The sequence below is a fragment of the Ailuropoda melanoleuca genome, chromosome 10 (genome assembly GCF_002007445.2).
Source record: "Ailuropoda melanoleuca isolate Jingjing chromosome 10, ASM200744v2, whole genome shotgun sequence".
NCBI lineage: Eukaryota > Metazoa > Chordata > Mammalia > Carnivora > Ursidae > Ailuropoda > Ailuropoda melanoleuca.
The window spans coordinates 93,559,013-93,579,706 of NC_048227.1; the positions used below are offsets into that span (position 1 = coordinate 93,559,013).

The 20,694-nt window shown below is 40.5% G+C and overlaps 1 protein-coding gene across 7 annotated transcripts in view; it reads left to right on the forward strand.

The window, feature by feature from the left end:
- The window catches only part of TAB2 (TGF-beta activated kinase 1 (MAP3K7) binding protein 2), an 88,944-nt gene extending 78,442 nt beyond the window's left edge, over nucleotides 1-10,502 (forward strand). For 4 of the 7 annotated variants that reach the window (XM_034669272.1, XM_034669271.1, XM_034669275.1 and 1 more), the window contains 2 exons: nucleotides 8,229-8,297; nucleotides 8,452-10,502. In XM_034669272.1, coding sequence (XP_034525163.1) covers nucleotides 8,229-8,297; nucleotides 8,452-8,594 — 212 coding nt within the window. In that variant the 3' untranslated portion in view covers nucleotides 8,595-10,502. The remainder of the gene's footprint in view (nucleotides 1-8,228; nucleotides 8,298-8,451) is intronic. The other 3 variants (XM_034669276.1, XM_034669277.1, XR_004628172.1) reach the window with 2 other exon arrangements.
- The last annotated feature ends 10,192 nt before the right edge of the window (nucleotides 10,503-20,694 follow it).

Sequence of the window (20,694 nt, forward strand, 5' to 3'; positions counted from 1 at the left end):
GATTGGGAGAGGTAGCTCTGGTCCCTAAGTCATAGAAACAAACACAGAAAGTCAAAATGAAACTGGAATGTGCTCCAAACAAACAAACAAACGAAAATTCAGAAAAGGAACTAAATGAAACAGAAATAAACAATCTGCTTGATAAAGAATTCAAAGTAATGGTCATAAAGATGCTCATCAAACTTGAGAGAAGAGTGGATGAGTTCAGTGAGACCTTCAACAAAGAGATATAAAATATAAAAATAATCAGAGTTGAAGAATACAATTAATGAAATGAAAAATACACTAGAGGGACTCAGCAGCAGATTAGAGGATACAGAAGAATGGATCAACCATCTAGAGCCAGGGTGATGGAAAGCACCCAGGCTGAACAGCAAACAGAAAAAAGCATGTTAAAAAATGAGGCTAGGTTAAGGGACCTCTCTGGAACATCAGGAATAATAACATTCACATTATAGAGGTCCCAGAAGGAGGAGAAAGAGAGAAAAGGGCAGAAAACTTACTTTAAGATTATCGTTGAAAACTTCACTAACCTGGGGAAGGAAACATACATCCAGGTTCAGGAAGCACAGAGAGTCCCAAATAAGATGAGCCCAAAGAGGTCTACACCAAGACACATAATGAAAATGTCAAAGATTAAAGATAGAGAGTCTTAAAAGCAGTAAGAGAACAGGACCTATTCATATATATAAGGAAAAACCCCATGAGACTATCAGCTAATTTTGCAACAGATACTGCAGCCAGAAGGGAGTGGCATGATATATTCAAAGTGCTGAAAGGAAAAAACCTATAACCAGGATACTACTCGGCAAAATTATCATTTAGAATTGGAGAGCTAGAGTTTCCCAGACAAACAAAAGTTAGAGTTCATCACCACTAATCCAGCCTCATAAGAAAAGTTAAAGGGACAAGAAAAGGCCATAACTAGAAATGAGAAAATAATGAAATGAAAAAATTTCCCAGGTGAGAGCAAACATATGGTTAAGATAGTTGATCAATTGCTTATAAAACTTAGTATGAAGGTTGAAAGACAAAAGTAGTAAAATTAACTATATCTAAAAAAAAATTAGTTAAGGGGCTCACAAAATAAAAAGACATAAAATATGACATATACATAAAACATAGAGGAGAAAGTAAAACAGTGCTTTTAGAATGTGTTTGAACTACAGGGATCATCAACTTCATATGGACTGCTATATACTTAGGTTTTTACATATGAACTTCATGGTAACCACCAATCAAAAACCTGTAATAGATACACAAAAAATAAAGAGAAAGGAATCCAAACATAACATAACACAAAAGAAGAAAGGAACGTAGAGGAACTACAGAAACAACCAGAAAACCACAAAATGGTAATAAGTATGTATCTATCACTGATTACTTTGAATGTAAATGGTCTGAATCCTCCAGTCAAAAGAGATAGGATGACTGGATGGTAAAATAACAAGGCCCATCTGTATGCTCCCTACCAGAGACTCACTTCAGACCTAAAGATACTGACCGAAAGGAAAGGGATGGAAAAAGATGCTCTTTGCATATAGAAGCAAACAAACTGGGGTAGCCGTACTTATATCAGACAAAGTAGACTTTAAAACAAAGACTGCAACAAGAGACAAAAAAGGGGAATGCAATGTAAAGAGATCAACAAAAGGATATTACAATTGTACATATCTATACACCCAACAGAGGAGCACCTAAATATGTGAAGCAAATATTAACAGACACAAAGAGAGAAATTGACAGTAATACAATAATAGTAGGGAACTTTAACAGTATACTTACATCAATGGAGAGATCTTCCAGACAGAAAATAAGGAAACAGTGGCTTATGAACAACCCATTAGAACACACGGACTTAAGAGATAGATAGAGAACATTTCATCCAAAAACAGCAGAATACATATTATGAAGTACACATCGAACAGTCTCCAGGATAGATCACATGTTAGGCCACAAAACAAGTCTCAGTGAACTTAAGACTGAAGTCATGTCAAGCGTCTTTCCAACCACAATGCTATAAAACTAGAAGTCAATTACAAGGGAACAATTGGTAAAAAACCACAAATATGTGGAGGCTGAACAACATACTAAACAACCAATGCATCAATGAAGAAATCACGGGAAATAAAAAAATACCTGGAGACAAATGAAAATGAAAGCACAGATTCAAATTCTCTGGAATGCAGCAAAAGCAGCTCTAAGAGGGAAGTTTATGGTGATAGAGACCTACCTCAAGAAACGAAAAAAACTCAGATAATCTAACTCTATACTTAGAGAAACTAGAAAAAGAACAAACAAAGCCCAAAGTTAGTAAAAGGAAGGAAATATTAAAGATCAGAGTGGAAATAAACAAAATAGAGTCTAAGAAAAATAGAAAAGGTCAATGAAACCAAGATCTAGTTCTTTAAAAACATAAACAAAATTGATAAACCTTTAACCAGACACATCGGGGAAAAAGAGAGGGCTTAAATAAATAAAATAAGAAATGAAAGAGGAGAAGTAACAACCAACACTACAGAAATACAAAGGATTATAAAGGATTACTATGAAAAGTTTTATGCCAAGATTTCAACAACCTAGAAGAAATGGATAAATTCCTAGAAATAAACACTATTCTGGGACTGAATCAGGAAGAAACAGAAAATGTGAACAGACTGATTATTAGTAACAAAACTGAGTCTGGAATCAAAAAACTCTCAACAAACAAAAGTCCAGGACCAGACGGCTTCATAGGTGAATTCTGCCAAGCACTTAAGGAAGAGTTAGTATCTGTCCTTCTCAAACTATTCCAAAAAGTAAAAGAGGAAGGAAAACTTCCAAATTTATTCTACAAGGCCAGCATTGCCCTGATAAACAAAACCAGACAAAGACACTACAAAAAAGAAAATTACAGGCCAGTATCCCAGATGAACATAGATGCAAAAAACACTCAACAAAATATTAGCAAATGCAATTCAACAATACACTAAAAGGATCATTCGCCACAGTCAGGTGAGATTTATTCCAGGGATGCAAGGATGGTTTAATATGTACAGATCAATCGGCATGATACACCACATTAACAAAGTGATGTAGAAAAAGCATTTGACAAAACTCAACATCTCTTCATGATAAAAACTCAACAAAGTGGGTTTGGAGGGAACATACCTCAACAAAATAAAGGCCATATATGACAGACCCATAGCTAACATTATAATCATTGGTGAAAAACTAGAAGTTGTTCCTCTAAGATCAGGAACAAGACAAGGATGCCCACTTTTGCCATTTTTATTCAACATTTATTCAACTAGAAGTTCCTAGCTGCAGCAATCAAATAAGAAAAAGAAAAGTATCCAAATTGATAAGGAAGGAATAAAACTGTCACTATTTGCAGATGATATGATGCTATATATAGAAAATGCTGAAGACTTCACCAAAAAAACTATTAGAATTAATAAATGAATTCAGTAAAGTTGTAGGACACAAAATTAATATGCAGAAATTTGTTGCATTTCTATACACTAACAACAAAGTAGCAGAAGAGAAATTAAGAGAACAACCCCACTCATAGTTGCATCAAAGAAAAGTAAAATACAAATACCTGTACTCTAAAAACTAAGACATTGATGAAGGAAATTGAAGACACAAACAAATGGAAAGATATACCATGCTCATGAATTGGAAGAATTGATACTGCTTAACGTCTTTACTACCAGAGCAATCTACATTGAGATTCGATGCAGTCCCTACCAAAATACCAATGGTATTTTTCACAGAACTAGAATAAATAAGCCAAAAATTTGTATGGAACCCAAGAGACCCCAAATAGCCAAAGCTATCTTGAGAAAGAACAAAGCTGGAAGTCTCACAATCCCAGTTTCAATATATGGTACTGGGGGCGCCTGGGTGGCGCAGTCGTTAAGCATCTGCCTTCGCTCAGGGCGTGATCCCAGCGTTCTGGGATCGAGCCCTGCATCAGGCTCCTCCGCTGGGAGCCTGCTTCTTCCTCTCCCACTCCCCCTGCTTGTGTTCCCTCTCTCACTGGCTGTCTCTCTCTCTCTCTGTCAAATAAATAAATAAATCTTTTTTTAAAAATATGGTACTGGCACAGAAATAGACACATAGACCAATGAAACAGAATAGAGTACCCAGAAATAAACCCACACGTACATCATCAATTAATCTACAACAAAGGAGGCAAGAATATACAATGGAGGAAAAAACAATCTCTTCAATAAATTGAAAATATTAGACTGCTACATGCAAAAGAATGAAAATGGACCACTCATACACAAAACTAAGCTCAAAATGGGTTAACCATTAATTACATTAACCTAAATGTAAGACCTGAAACCATAAAATTCTTAGAACATAGGCAGTAATCTCTTTGACATTGGCCTTAGCTACATTTTTCCAGACATGTCTCCTCAGGCAAGTGAAAGAAAAGCCATTATCAAACTGAAAAGCTTTTGCACAGCAAGGAAATCATCAACAAAATGAACAGGCAACTACTGAGTGGGAGAAGATATTCACAAACGATATACCTGATAAGAGATTAATATTTAAAATATATAAAGCGTTCATACAACTCACCACCCAAAAAAACCCCAAATAATCCAATTTTAAAATGAGCAAAGGACCTGAATAGACATTTTTCCAACAAAGACAAGCGGATAGCCAACAGACACATGAAAAGATGCTCAGTGTCACTCATCATGAGGGAAATGCCAGTCAAAACTACAATGAGATAACCCCTCACACCAGTCAGGAGTGGCTAGTATCAAAAAGACAACTAAAAATTTAAAACTTGAAAGAAAAAAGATAAGAAATAACAAGTATTGATGAAGATGTGGAGAAAAGGGGAACCCTTGTGTACTGTTGGTGGGAATTTAAATTTATAATAGCTACTATGGAAAACAGTATGGAAGTTCCTCAAAAATTAGAAATCCCACACAGTCCAGTAATTCACTTGGCATAATACTGTTTAGGTTCATCCATGCTGTTGTGAATGGCAAGATTTCCTTCTTTGTGGCTGAATAATATTCCCTTGTGTACCCACACACACACCCCTTCTTTATTCATTCATCTATCAGTGGACACTTAGGTTGCTTCCATATTTGGTTATTGTAAATAATGCTGCAGTAAGCATAGGCATGCATGTGTCTTTTCAAGCTAGTGAAATAAGACAAATATAATATACCATATCATTTCACTTATTTGTGGAATCGAAAAACAACAACAACAACAAAACAGAGGCAGACTAATAAATACGGAGAACAAACTAATGGTCACTGGGGTGGGGAGAGATGAGCAAAATAGGTGAAGGGGATTAAGTGGTACAAACTTCCAGGTATAAAATAGATAAGTCACAGGGATGAAAAGTACAGAATAGGGAATATGGTCATTAATATTGTAGTAGCTCTGTATGGGGACAGATGGGAACATCATGATGAGCATTGTATAATGTATAAAATTGTTGAATCACTATGCTCTTCACCTGAAACTACTATAACACTATATGTCAACTATACTGCCAATTTTAAAAGTTGATAACGTCAAATATGATGAAATATGGCAATTATTACCCAAAAAAGGGAAAAAAGAAAAAATCTATTAAAAGCTTTTTTACAAAAGATAGAAGCTTGTCTGCTATTTTGGAGAAATATAGAATCAAACATTTTTACCTTCAGGCTAAAATAGAAAATTATTAGTTTCATTTATAGAGGTTTATTTAGTTGGAACTGATTTTGCAGTTCTGCTTTACACTGCAGTGTTTTGCTTTTTAAGCAGCTAAAATTAGTGTGGAAATCACAAGTCATCCTTTGCAGTCTAACTTCCTCTTTAAATTCTGGTTTCCAAATACCTCTAATAAAAAGATTTCTAGGGGCACCTGGGTGGCTCAGTCGGTTGAGCCTCTGCCTTTGGCTTAGGTCATGATCCCAGAGATCATGGGATCAAGCCCTGCATCGGGCTCCCTGCACAGCAGAGAGCCTGCTTCTCCCCCTCCCTCTGCAAGTTTAAGTACCAAATGAGATTGTGCAGATATAAGAAAACATTGGACATTTTTCATTAAAAAAAAAAATGTGTAGGTCTCCTATTAAATACCTTAGATATTACTTAAATAATGAAGAAGGTGCTGGTATTTAATAATAAAGTGTTAATACAAATAATCCACCTTCCTAAAAACCTTTGTTTTTAGGACAGTTTTTTAAATGTGCCAGGTGGGAATGTTTTCTAACACTGAAGTAAGACCAAAATTCTGTTAAGTAGGATGGAGCCCCAATTAAAACAATCATTCAATAAAATGTTTTCCAAGTATGAAACGTAAACATTTTTATGGTAAAAAGTCAAAACAAAACTTTATTTATTTTAATGTGGTTTAAGAAATATTAACTAGTATTGTTAGACCCTCAATTTTTCAAATATTTTTACTTAGATAAGCCTTAATTAGATATTTTTAAATTACTAGATTTAAAGAAAATTACTCTATAAATAGCAGTGTCAAGTTGCTCTTGAATGTTGCAAAAAGTGTCATGATGCCTAAAAATTGTGACCAATGCCTGAAGTTGACAGTTTTGCGATAAAGTGTTCCTTAAGACTAGTCAGTAAATAAGATGCTGCTAAAGGACAGCTGGGTGGCTCAGTCGGTTAAGTGTCTGCCTTCAGCTCAGGTCATTGATCTCTAGGTCCTGGGATCCAGCCCCAAGTCTTTCCTGCTCAGCAGGGAGTCTGCAGCTCTCTCTGCCTCTGCCCTGCCCCTCGCTTGTGCACAAGTGTTCTCTCTCTCTCTCTCTCAAATAAATAAAATCTTTAAAATATACGTATTTTAAAAAATAAGTAAAGGAGGACAGAATACCAAACATCACTTAACTATTTTAGGTATGTTATAAAAGGTTGACTTCCTCTGTTTTGCCTACTAAATACAGTAAGTTTATCTTTTAAATTATCAGAGAAGATATCATTTAGATACCAACTCAGTAGAATAGGTGGAATTTGCAAATTAGAAATTTGTTAAATAGTGTTTTAACATAGTTTGAATCTTTACATTGTAAACCTTGATGGGAGAGCTCCAACAATGTGTACTCCTTTTACTTTAAACCTCCCCAAACTAATTTGTAGGAATATTATCCTAAATTTCTAATGGGATCCCCCCCTCAAAAAAAGGAGTTTCACAAATGCAGTTTCATCTTAGACACAACCTTAGAGGAATGTAATTACTCCTCAAATTTAAGATATGTTAATCCCTTAAAACACTCTAGAACATTGGCCTCATAAAGCTGCAGTGGCTTCACTTTATTAGAAAGGTTAGACCTAGGGGGCACCTGGGTGGCACAGCGGTTAAGCGTCTGCCTTCGGCTCAGGGCGTGATCCCGGCGTTATGGGATCGAGCCCCACGTCAGGCTCTTCTGCTATGAGCCTGCTTCTTCCTCTCCCACTCCCCCTGCTTGTGTTCCCACTCTCGCTGGCTGTCTCTATCTCTGTTGAATAAATAAATAAAATCTTAAAAAAAAAAAAAAAAAGGTTAGACCTGAAGGGTGTGTGGTTTATCTACGATCACAGAATAAAGAAGTCATGAGTGAGTAGCAGAGCCAGGAGCAGAACTCCACTCTCACAGCCCTCAATCTAGTATTGTTTCTACTGTTCTGTAATAAATATGATTTTAAAATAAACTGAGAAATAAAGTATGGTAGAATTTTTACACTGATTTGCTTCTCCAAATTACTGTTAATATATAGTTAAGATTTTAGAAATTAGCTCGCCTTTTTTTTTTTAAAGATTTTATTCATTTATTTGACAGAGATAGAGACAGCGAGAGAGGGAACACAAGCAGGGGGAGTGGGAGAGGAAGAAGCAGGCTCATAGCACAGGAGCCTGATGTGGGGCTCGATCCCATCATGCGGGGATCACGCCCTGAGCCGAAGGCAGACGCTTAACCGCTGTGCCACCCAGGCGCCCCTCGTCTTTTTGTTTTTATTTGTGTTGTTCACAGCTTACATTTTTAGCAAATAGAGAACATTTAACAAAAAGTCCATTCCTGGTAGAAAACAGAAATAGAAGTACTTCTTCAGTAGGGAGCGAAAATCTGACTTTAATGAGACATAGAGTCACTGTCAGTATGGAAGTAGGACACCTTTTCACAGTCCAAGGTGAGATGATGGGAATCTTTGCTGTTGGTTCCCATATAAATTGACTTCCCTTTTCTCCTGCTGTGAATTAGAGAAAATGATGCTCTTTTTCCTCTGAAGGAGATAGTGAGGTGACCCCATCCTGCCAGCGTTGGTGTTCCCCAGCAGAGAAGCACCAGCTTGCTAGAGGTGGGTGAGAACCGAGCATGTCAGAATCAGCTCGGTGCTTCATTTGGTTAACCGGCTGCTCTGTGCTGTGCAGTCCAAATGGTGCTTAAAGTTGCCAGTAATTTATGACTTTGCGGTTTTTTGCTTCTAAAACAATTCTTTTGCTTCTTTACAGATCAAAGGTCCACCATCAAAACACCAAAGACTCAAGACACAGAAGATGATGAGGGGGCTCAGTGGAATTGTACTGCCTGTACTTTTTTGAACCATCCAGCCTTAATCCGCTGTGAACAGTGTGAGATGCCCAGGCATTTCTGAGCCAAAAGGCCCTATAGCTCCAAAACCACATCGGAAGTTCAAGAAACTAGTCTGTCATCAGGGGAGAAGTTTCACTGCTACATAGGATTTTGTCAAATTGAAGGTGTGATGAGATGGTGTTGTGCTAATGTTAAATGTCAGCCCCCAGAGCTAATAATACCTCAGTCTAATGTCATGGGCAGTTGAAATTCATCACATGAAAGGGAGGCTGCTGAGAGACTCGGTTGCCCGCTGCCTAACCATGTACAGTGTTACCAGTAGCCCATTGTGGATAATTCTCACTCTAGTAGTGCCTAGGTGTGCCCAGTACCTTTTCCCCCCTCATGTCACTACTGAATTTTGACAGGAGGAAGGAATAGAGCGATGGCTTTTTTTTTTAAAGCTTTCGGTGAAACACTACAAACATGAAGAAAAGGAACAAGGTTTAACTATTTAAAAACTGTTTGCTGCCGCATGGTGCCAATGGATAGGGGAAGAACTTCATGAATCTGTGGTACTCTTGGCCTCGTCTTTGTCTTCCCTGAAAACGTCTCCACTCTGTGAAGCCAGCATCTGGGGTCTAAAGATGGCAAGAAAAGCGGCAGGCGCTGTCTGTACAGACATGCCGTGAAGTACCCCACGCCTTTCCTACTGTACAGATCGCTCGAGTCTGCTTTAAGTGATTTCTTTTCTTTATTATTTTCTTGTATTTCTATATGTATAGTGTAATAGTCTTTTGTTAACTAATTTTCTTTTTTCCTTTTAGTGATTAAGCACGATCATGTCCCTTTTTAAGCCTTACCTGAGAGAAGCAATGCCTTAAAATAAAAAAGCATTAATGAAATGAAACTGTGCACAAAATAACTTTCCTCTCCTTCCTCTGTGCTTGGCCCTCCCGAGCGCCGAGTTCTGTGAAGCCACGCAGATGCTGCCCGCTGACTCGCAGGAAGTACGACAAGGCTCACGTCTCTCTGAGTCACCGCGTGCCCGCCGGCTTCAGCGGGGGGTCACACGGCACACTGACCTTCCCCAGGGAAGCTTAAAACGAAAGGTATTTTTAAACCCACTGACAGAGCAACACAGTTCAGCTTGCTTCATCTGCCTGGTGTCCCACAGAACTTCCACGAGAGATTACTATGGGCAAAGTACAGTGTCCAAAACCAGCAACAGCAGCAGTACCGACAGCCCTGGTTTGGGGAGAAGTTGAAATGCTTTACTGTTGGGGCAGTCCGTTTCTAAACCTGACTTGGTGGCAGTATCATGTCTATTTATAAAACTAGGCTAGTCATATTTAGGACAACTGAAGGAAAGCTGGAAAAAAGAAAAACAAGCAAACTTGAACACTGAAGCAACCTCAAGCATCTCTTTATTTTGATGATATATTTTTATAAGGAAAATAAATATTCAGATGATCGGGAATGTATATAACTAAATGAAATCAAGAAAAAGAAATAACGGTATGCATTTAAAAAACAGAATTATGAAATTATACATCAGTGCTTAGAATGGGGCTAAGGGAAGTGCTGAAATGTAGTAAAAGGTAGGAGATAATGTTCACTGTCACCCATTGTAAATGTCTGCAAATGGATATTTTTTAAATAAGCAGGATTATTACATGTGATCTATATGAATGTCAAAGCCTTGACTTCCAGGCTTTGCATCTTGTATATGGGAAGAAATACGACAATCGTAGGTAATTAGACCATAGACCCAAAGCCCTTACATTTGATGCATTTTGTTTTAAAACTAGGCCTTGTTTTTCAGCTTCATCTGCAGTTCTATGTGAAGATTGATAAATCAGTTTTTACTTGTTTTATTAATAAAACGTAATTTGGATATCTTGAGTTGATGGTTTTGTGATTTAGCTGGGTAAACTATCTTTGTGTAACAGATAAGTTATTTATAAAAATTAAAAAACTTATATTCTAATGTGGATTTTGTGACTTGTTTTTAAAGTTTGTGGCATAGAAGACAATTTATACCCCAGCAGAACATTTGATAGCTAATTGAAATCAGAGAAAACTCATTCTCTAGAGTCTTCTCGTGACATCATGGCATTCAGCTGCATTTCTTGGATTAATTTTCTCAGTTCCCCCAAGATTTTTAACTAATGAAAAAGAGAGCAACCACGTTTCAACTGAGCCAAAAAAAAAAAAAAGAAGATTGCTTTTTCATTGTTACTGCTTTTCCTTTAGTTTTTTCGGGGGGGGTTTTTAAAGTTTACCTCATTGAAGACAGGGTATCTTGGGTCAGTTTGGCCTGAGGAGTCATTCAGTTAACATCTATGTAATTCCATAATGTGTAGGTGCTGGGGATCCCGGTGGTTCTTCTCTTGGAGAGAACCTTTATATTAAGAGTTTTCAAAAAACATCACTCAGCTTTTCTGAGCTTGAAAAAGGCAAAGTAGCATTCGCCAGTCTCTTGGTCATAACTGGAGAAAGCCCTGCTTTGCCTCCATTGGTCTTCTAAACTTAGTGAGACAGAAATACTGTTTGCCAAGGAGCACGAGGCTGGTGGTCTGGAGACCACCTTCAGGAATTACTGCACTAAAATAGAATTACAGTTACGAAGAACCTCAGATTGAATGATGGACTTCTGTTTCTCATCACTAATTATCTTTGGGTGCTGACATTCTCTTTAAAGGTGAGGCGGGCAATTAGCAGTTCATGTAACCTGGACTTCTCAGGAAAACTTCTGTATTACCAGAACAGTGGCCAGTATGTGCTGTTATAATTAATACGTCATGCAAAGATGCATGTTTATTGCAGATTTTTGTGGGAAATATGAAAATTTTTCTTTTAAAATTTCCATTTACTTTTTTAAATGACTGGTCTAGATCAATCTGCAGCCTAATATTAATTGACGTTATACTGGAGAATTGAAATTGTGCAGAAAATCAAAACTGTATTAGTGGTTAACTTCAAACACATTGCAGTCAAAGCATTATAAATAGCAGACTTCACTGACATTTCACCAATTACCTCTATCCCAGTTGAATGTTGATGGGACAGTCCAGTGAGCAGTGATGGGTTTAAGAAGTGAATGGCTTAAGGTGTAATAATGTCCAGTCAGTCAGTGAGTAATCAACGTTGGCTGTATTGCCTTAGGCAATACTGTTAGACCTGTAGTGGCATCAAGGGCCATTCCAGACTAATATCTTCATGCTGGGTATTAGCATGGTTTCCCTCATAATATTACAAAATACTTATATTTCTCTATGACAAATGAACATATTTTTGGCTCCAGTTTTTAGAAGCTACAATTATTATATCCATATTATTTGAAGATGAAACAAACTTTAGGGCTGCATTTTAATTTTTATTACTTCCATCTGAAAATAGGCAACTTGAGAGAAAAGACTTTTAAAGACAACAGAATTTTGTAGCTTTATATTTGTTAAAAGTGGGATTCCCACCCCGCCAGTATGTTTTGGTGGTGGTGGTTTTGTTTTTGTTTTTTTTTTTTTTAAGGAAGTGTAATCATACAAAAATGCTTGGTAATGCATTGTCTTTGCAACTAAAAATTTTTTCCTATATTATGGGTTCAAAAATAGAACTGCCATGTTGCATTGTAACTGTTCACCAGCTTGCCTAGTCATTTAGAAAGTTCATGAAAGCACTTGCATTATTTAATTAGTTTTTTAAATTCCAGTGGAGTTAACATACAGTGTTAGATTAGTTTCAGATGTATAATATAGTGATTCATCAATTCTATACTGAGTGGGTTTGCATTTTTAACTCTGGCACCGTGTTCCCTAGATAGACCACTCAAATCTTAAGAATCAAGACAGTTGAAGTCCAATTCGGGCATCTCCCTAGATTTACCCTGTAACTCTAGGCTAGTTCTTTGCTTTTATTTCTCGGCCTTGTTAAATGAAGATAATTATATTAATTATGTTCAACCCGCCTCACTGGGGTGCTGAATGTGAAACTAGCTGAGCCAAACCCTTCTCACTAGGAATTCCATTGTCCTTAAACTGGGTCATGCTTTTGAATGGAGTTTGATGCATTTTTCTCAACAGTGTCAGTGAATGAAACGGTAAGTCTGCTGTTACTTCTCTGAATTGGTCTAGGGACATCTCAGTGGACCAGAATTTGGTATTTCAGTCACTGCGATTAAATTCTTGCCTTTTAATGTCAAAAGTTTAGTTGCCTTGCAAAGATCATAAAATTACCAAAGGTTGACCTGAAGTTCAGGTGTGTTTATATTTCTGTTGTATGTCCAGCTATCTAAAGAATGTACATCTTATGATGAAGTATATAACAAATTATTTCTCCAGGAAAATAAATAATTTCTTCAAAGGACTTACTCCAATGTTTGCACATTTGCATATTTCTTCTAAGCCTAAAATTGGCCCAAGGTACACTTTATTCTAGCCTCTCTCTACCACTCCCCTTCTTTTAACCTCCTTTCTCCCCCCCCTCCCACCGAGGGCAGGAATACATCCTTCCTGTGACCCCAACTACATTCGAAAAATGTTTACTGATCCTCATAACACAGTGAACAAATACTATAGTATTTCCACCGTGGAAATGCTTTCCAGAGATTTTTAAAGGGAAAAACAGACTTTCACTCCCACCTGTGAGCCAACCCATCATTTCATAGTAGCTTAGCGCCCTTTTCACACTGCTCTAATCTGTTTTCCCAACCCACCCCCACCCCCATCCCTGATTTCTTACTCTCACCTGGCACGGTGCAGCTAGGATTAGAGAGAACACCATGCCCGCGCTCTCCTGCTGATCGTGATCTTTATCGGTTCCCCGTTGCTGACCGGGCTTAATTGTAAGATGCTATCGCCTGTCTCACCTACATCTTCAGGATGGTTTGTTGCTTTCCAACAGGATACTCTTCCAACTAAATTGGCCTATTCGCTTCTGTTAACCCCGCACATCCCCACCAATGTACTTGTGTCCATCCCATTTCTTCTGTCTACTTAAGTTTAAACCTTCAAGGATCAGGTCATGGGTCAAGGCTATGAGGCCTTCTCGAACTGTACCTTCTTGTGGCACTTGCTAGATTTTGTGCCCACGTGGCATTTATTGCTGCTTTGAGCCTGTCCCTTCATATCCTGACAGGGTAGGTATTAAGACATAGCCCTTTGTGTCTCCACAATAAATAACCCCATACGTAGTAAGAAGTCAGTCATTGTCGGTGGGGTGATGGTTCCTGAGGGCCATTTCTAACATTTAATTCCAAGTTAGTCGACGGGTAGAGCCATCGTTTTGAATTTGGTATATATTTTCCCATTGGACCAATATTAAAAGTTGAAGATTCTCAGGCCAGCCCAGTAATTCACAGGAATGCTTTGCATTTGAAATCCTGGGATATGGCACAAGACTATTGGGGTATGTAAATATAACTAATTAATGGGATGTTTCAGTTATCTCTGTGTGGTTCTGTAAGAGTATGGAGAAGTAGAGACCTTTGTGGATATTCTGGGAAATACAGAATTGGCATTTGAAATTGAGGCTCCTGATTCCGCTATATCCAATTTTACTTCAAAGCTTAAATTTTGCCTTTCTTGGATACGGATCTTTGAGTGGCTTCTTGTTCTTAGATATGAAGATCAAAAAAAAAATTTAAGACTTTATTAGAGCATGAGTGAGGGAAAGGACCCGAGGGAGAAGCAGACTCCCTACTAAGCAAGGAGCCCAACAGGCGGCTCCATCCCAGGACCCTGAGGTCCTGACCTGAGCCGAAGGCAGACGCTTCACTGACTGAGCCAGCCAGGCACCTCTCAATTTTTTTTTCAATCTCACAATTGAAGCAGAGGGCCATGGGAGATTATTTTTTCCTGAGAAAACTGGTCAAGAGAAGAAGGAAAAAAGAAAATTAAATGCAAATGGTGTACTAACCCTCTCCTATCCCCATTCCCAAGAAAGGTGAGAAGGCAGCCTTCCGACTAAAGGAATAATAGCAGAGAGTGTATTTGTGAATTGAGTGTGTAGGACCGAGACCACCTGTATGACGCACGCCATGAAACAAGCGTACATTTTATACAAATTGGCTTGGAGCCTAATGATGACTACCTTTTTGGCTTTTCATATAATTATTTCACAAGCCCATATGCTGAAGAACCAGATACTTATCATAGAACAGTCTACACATCTTAGGAGGCCACTACCCCAAGCAACCACGCTCTACTAAGTGACTGAATGAGAAGCAAGGCGTGCCACGTCATTGCAGTGAACGCTAATAGGTGTTCATGACCATTGCCAAGTATCCAAAGGGTAGTTATATTTAATAACATCAAATGGCAAAAAAATACAGCAAAGTTTCTGAAACTTGCCCCTTGTATTTCTCTCTCGAGCACAATCACTCCCACCGTTCATAACCATTAGTAACCTACAGTTAAAGGCAATGGGTTCACATTACATGAAACAAATGGCCCCCACATTCTAAGGCAAGTGAAATAAAGAATAAGCAGGACTCGCTGAAAACTTGAGACCAACTGTCATGTTTTCCCTCTGAGCACCTGTGCTGTGGAATCTACATTTGCCGCAGTGCAGAGATCTCGAGACCCCCTCGGAGGGGCACAGGGCTTCCATTTTCATAGCATTTTGACAGACTCATCCATCCACAAGTAAAAGGATTTTGTTACCGTCATGAGTCTCACGGATTCTACGCGCTACGTTTCCTACAGGCAGGATACTGAGAGATTCCCTGTCATTCTCAAAAAGTGCAACTTGGTGACATGTTGGCTTCATCTTCTCTAGATAGAATAACTACCTTCCGTCGTTCCTCGTGGTCCTCATACACGTTCACGGAGCAGCGGGCTGCCTCTAACCATGTTTTATGAATTACAGTGGGACATGGGGCCTTCGGTGTCCTGACTCACGTAGGGAACGGGCCTCAGGCTCGTCTGCTTGTGTCCTGGAACTTGCATGTCGTGTGCTTTCGCGTATGTGTAAGGGGCACATCGGCTGGTTCCTCCAGGGGTGGCCAGCACAGCACGATGCCTGCGGGCTCGCAGTGATACCGTGCCCTTGCTGGCCTCAGGATGGTACTTTCCAGTCACTCCCTCTGCTCTGCACAATTGTCTGCTTTCCACCCATCAGTGATTTTACCTCCTGACTGTTGACTTTACACTGTTCTCATATAACGATTTTTTTCTGAGGTTTTAGATGAAACTTTAATTTCTCTTTCAGTGCTAACAATCCATCCACAGTTAATCCTTCTCTACGTATCTGGGCATTTTTCACTGTGATGACTCCGTAGGACTTTATAGGACTTACAGAACAGAAGGCAAGGGCTGAACCCGGAGGGCACAAGCTCTGTGGAGTGAGAGATGACTTCTAAAGGTTGAGTCCGGACAATCTATGAAAGCAAGGCATTTGAGAGGGGTCTCCAAGGGTGGGTGAGAATTGACAGAGGAGAGAACATGCCCCACAGTGCAGAAAACGGAGTGAGCCCTGGCAGAGCCCAGACCCCACAGGGGCTCCACGGAGATCCGCAGGTGAAAGGGGAGTACAGGAGGGAAAGCTCATTCGAACCGTCATCATTTGACGCAAGATGAAGAGTGTCCTTGATTAGATAAGTAAAAAGAGCCATGAAAATAATTTGGGTAACCGGCCTAAGAGAATTGGAAATGTAAGTCCGTGAATGTTGATAGCGGCTATATTCAAAGTAGCCAAAAAGCAGGGGCGCCTGGGTGGCACAGCAGTTAAGCGTCTGCCTTCGGCTCAGGGCGTGATCCCGGCGTTATGGGATCGAGCCCCACATCAGGCTCTTCTGCTATGAGCCTGCTTCTTCCTCTCCCACTCCCCCTGCTTGTGTTCCCTCTCTCGCTGGCTGTCTCTATCTCTGTTGAATAAATAAAAAAAATCTTAAAAAAAAAAAAAAAAAACAAAGTAGCCAAAAAGCAGAGACAACCCGCCTATCCAGGAATAGGTGAAAGGATAAACAGATCGTGGCCTTTCTGTTGGGGATACTCAACAGTAAAAAGCAACAAATACTGTGCAATGACATCAGTGAATCTCAACGCCTTATGCTGAGTGAGAGAAGCCAGACACACAGGTACCTCTGCATGACTTCATGGTTATAACATTATAGGACGGGCAAAACTGTGGTGCCAGCAGAAACAGTGGGATAGGAGTCCCTGAAAAGGGGCACAAGGGTACTTTCTTGGAGTGATGCATCAGTTCTATATCTTGATGATGGCAAGCCTCCATGGGTGTCCACATTTGTCAAAACATTGAAAAATGGATGCATTTGGGGGCACTTGGGTGGCTCAGTCGGTTAAGCGTCCCACTCTTGATTTCGGCTCAGATCATGATCTCAGGGTCGTGAGATCAAACCCTGGGTCGGGCTCTGTGCTGGGCGTGGAGCCTGCTTAGGATTTCCCTCCCTCTCCCTCTGCCCCCCACCCCCTGCTCTCAGTCACTCTTGTTCTCCCAATAAATAAATAAATAAATAAATTTATTTTTAGCAGTGGATGCATTTTGCCACTCCGGAGTACAGTATGGAGGCTCCTCAAAAAGTTAAAAATAGAGCTACCCTATGACCCAGCAATTGCACTACTAGGTGTTTATCCGAAAAATACAAAAATACAGATTCGAAGGGGCACATGCACCCCAATGTTTATAGCAGCATTATCAACAATAGCCCAACTATGGAGAGAGCCCAAATATCCATCAACCGATGAATGGATAAAGAAGATGTGGTATAATATATACAATGGAATATTACTCAGCCATCAGAAAGAATGAAATCTTGCCATTTGCAACAACATGGATGGAACTAGAGTGTATTATGCTAAGTGAAATAAGTCAGAGAAAGACAAATATCATATGATCTCACTCATAAGTGGAATTTAAGAAAGAAAACAGATGGGGTTCCTGGGTGTCTCAGTGAGTTAAGCATCTGACTCTTGATTTTGGCTCATAATCCTGGGTTTCTCGGATCTAGCCGCATGGGGCTCCGCACTCAGCGGGGAGTCTACCCACCCCCCCACTCATGCACTCTGTCTCTCTGAAATGGATAAATATTTAAAAAGAAAGAAGAAAGAAAAAAGAAAGGAAAGAAAGAAGGAAGAAAGAAGAAGAAAGAAAGAAAGAAAGAAAGAAAGAGAAAGAAAGAAAGAAAGAAAGAAAGAAAGAAAGAAAGAAAGAAAGAAAAAAAGAAAAAAGGGAGGGAGGGAGGAACAAGGGAGGGAGGAAGGAAAGAGGGAGGGAGGAAGGAAGAAGGGAGGGAGGGAGGAAGGAAACAGATGAACATATGGGAAGGGGGAAAAGAAAAAAGGAGAGAGGGAAACAAGCCATAAGTGTCAATGATAGAGAACAAACTGAGGGTTGCTGGAGGGAGGTGGCAGGGGGATGGGCTAGATGGGAGATGGGGATTAAGGAGAGCACTTGTTATGATGAGTACTGGGTGTTGTATGTAAGTGATAAATTACTGAATTCTATTCCAGAAACTAATATTGCACTATATTGTAACTACCAAAATTTAAATTAAAAAAAAATAAAAGGATGCATTTGTTACATAAAAATTATGCAATTTGAGTGTATTTTATTGTATATAAATTAAAATAATAAATTTGTTTTAAAAGAAGCTTTAGGAGTGGAAGCGTCTGATAAATATTTCCATACCTTTCCCCCATTCTGATGAACAAACACCCATGAGAAAGGCAAGGAAGTGGAAAAGCAGAAACACAGAGCCAATTATCAACTAGATGCTCCTTTAGTAATTATCAGTCATAAGGTAAAACCTGATCATATCTAAAGCTAAAGGCTCCTGGACAACATCCTACTGGGGAATTTCCGTTATCCACACTGTTGCTAACTTGTATTTGATTTACAACATCCTGTTAGTTAGTCTATAAACCAGTTCGTCTCTGTCACCGCCATATATCTGCTGACCAGTCTATCTGGTGGGTTTTCTCCTCACACTGTACCACCACTGACTTGAGATCCCTGCATGAGGTCGATCTGTGTTTAGGAGCATTGTGTTGTCATCTTGTTCTTCTAGGGAGCTCAGTGTGACATCGGTGCACACGTGTACACGGTGAAGAGGCCAAGGGACCCGTGCAGTGTGCACTCCACGATCAGCACCACGCTAGTTCTTACAGCCGCCACCTGACGAGCCGTAAAGACTCACCTGCATCAGGAATGGACACACTGGAGACTCGGCCTCTGGACTTGGGGTAGCTTGAATTCTGCAGTACAAACAGAATCCCCAGGGAGTGACCCACCTTTAGTTTTCCCAGTCCTAAGTGTGTCTTCATTAAAATATATGTTTAATTCTAGTAATTCTCTTCGATGTAAAAGTAATGTCTCTGCTCACACTCACTATGCCGCATCTTATGCTGACAAATCCCAAACAACGATGAGATGTTCCTACTTTCTCGAGTTAAACCTTGATTTAGACATTTAATTTCTTTTTTATTCATTCAAAAAATGCAGTCTTATTTGCCAAACGTACTGGGTTTTGGTAATGCAACAGTGAACAAGACCCAGTGTTACCCTTGGGACCTCCCAAGGCTCTGGACTGTCCTGCCATCTGCCTCATGATGTCCCTTCTCTATTTGGTACCTAACTGCTTTGAGTGGTCTTGTTATAGTTTGTTTTCAGAGACCCTCTTAAATAGCATATGCTCAAATTCAGAAGAATTTCTGTAAGTGAGCAAACATTACCTTTATTGAAAACTACACGCTTGAATGCTCTCTGGCTTCTGCTTTTGTGATATAGGAGAGACCTCATCAGACAAGGGATGTTACTAAATGCCCAGAACATCAGCTTTTAATCGCTTCCGAACTGGTTTTAGTGGAGATACTGGTGAGGCGGGAGGGAAAAGGAAAGAGGCAAGTAAGCGGGCGTTGACTGTAAGGCTCCCTAAAGGCTGGTACATTTTGCTCTAATACTGCACTCTTTGTCTCTTGCATGCGTGGTAGGCTGAGCCGCGTCTGATTTTCTTTTCTTTAAGTTGGATGGATTCCTAACTCTGACATCAGGTTTGGTTTTTTTTTTCTTTCTTGCTGTCTTTCAATCAATGTTCTCTTTAATAAGGAAGGGAGTATGGAGGGTTTATCTCAAAAAGTGGATTCGTCCCCACCTAATGCCGCACTGGGGAAACCACACGTGCGGTTTCTCTCCTTGGACTCCGCGTTCCTGCTTTCTAAGCACATCATGAGGGCGTCTTTCATCAGCTGAGCCCTATATGGCACCGTTCCTAACTGCTGAATAAACAGAATGGAAGTCAAGCAAAAGAAAAGCACGAATACACACAGAGGCATAATTACAAGGGAACATTTTTAAGTTGAAAACATTGCTCACCCGGAAAAAACTTTACAGAGAGAAGTTTAAGCTGTTTTCAGTTGTCCCTTCAGAACTATTCTCTTACAGGGCTGATCGTTCCATCGTTCAAAAGAATCTAGTAGAGCAGACGATTCAAGTTTTGATTAATTTGCCAGAAGACGGCACAAACACGGTCTGGTGGGCTTCGAAGCACCTGATGTTGATCCCAGGCCACGAATGCCACGCGGAGGAAGCCACGGGTTCGGTCGGTCGGGGGTCCTGGGCCCGTGGGGAGCCCTCAGCATCCCCCCCACAGCGGCCCCTCTCAACAGCATCCCAGGGGGGGCTTCCGGCGGGGGGCATCCACCCACCACCTCCGTTCGCGGTGCTGGGGCCTTAAACTTGAGGCCGCCCCCTCCCCACCGTCCTCGCGAACGGCACTGGAGCAAAGTAAGCCCAGCCGAACCCCGGTCCCGCCCAGGAGCAGCCGCGGCGCACGGCCCTCTGGACAGCCCAGCGGGGTGACCTTTATGTCTGTGGCTCCCAGATGCCGAGCTCCGAGCCCCCCCCCTTCCATCACAGACTGTTTCAGGGATCGGCGCACAGAAGAAAAGACGAGAACAATGTGCTGAATTTGCATGATTTCGGTTCAAAGTCTGCTTGTTGTTCTAACATTCATCAACTTCTTTATAGACCGACAGCCCCTTAGAGGAGAGCTTTCCCAGCCCAGAGAGTCCGTTAGCCCCCAGCCTCCCAGGCGCGGGGAGGCCGGGGCGGCTGCGGGAGGCCGGGGGTAGGGGTGGGGGCGCTGCGGGAGGCCGGAGCCGGGGGCGCCGGGAGGGGCCCTGCCCAAGTTCCAGGCGGGTCAGCTGGGAGGCCGCCGCCGCCGC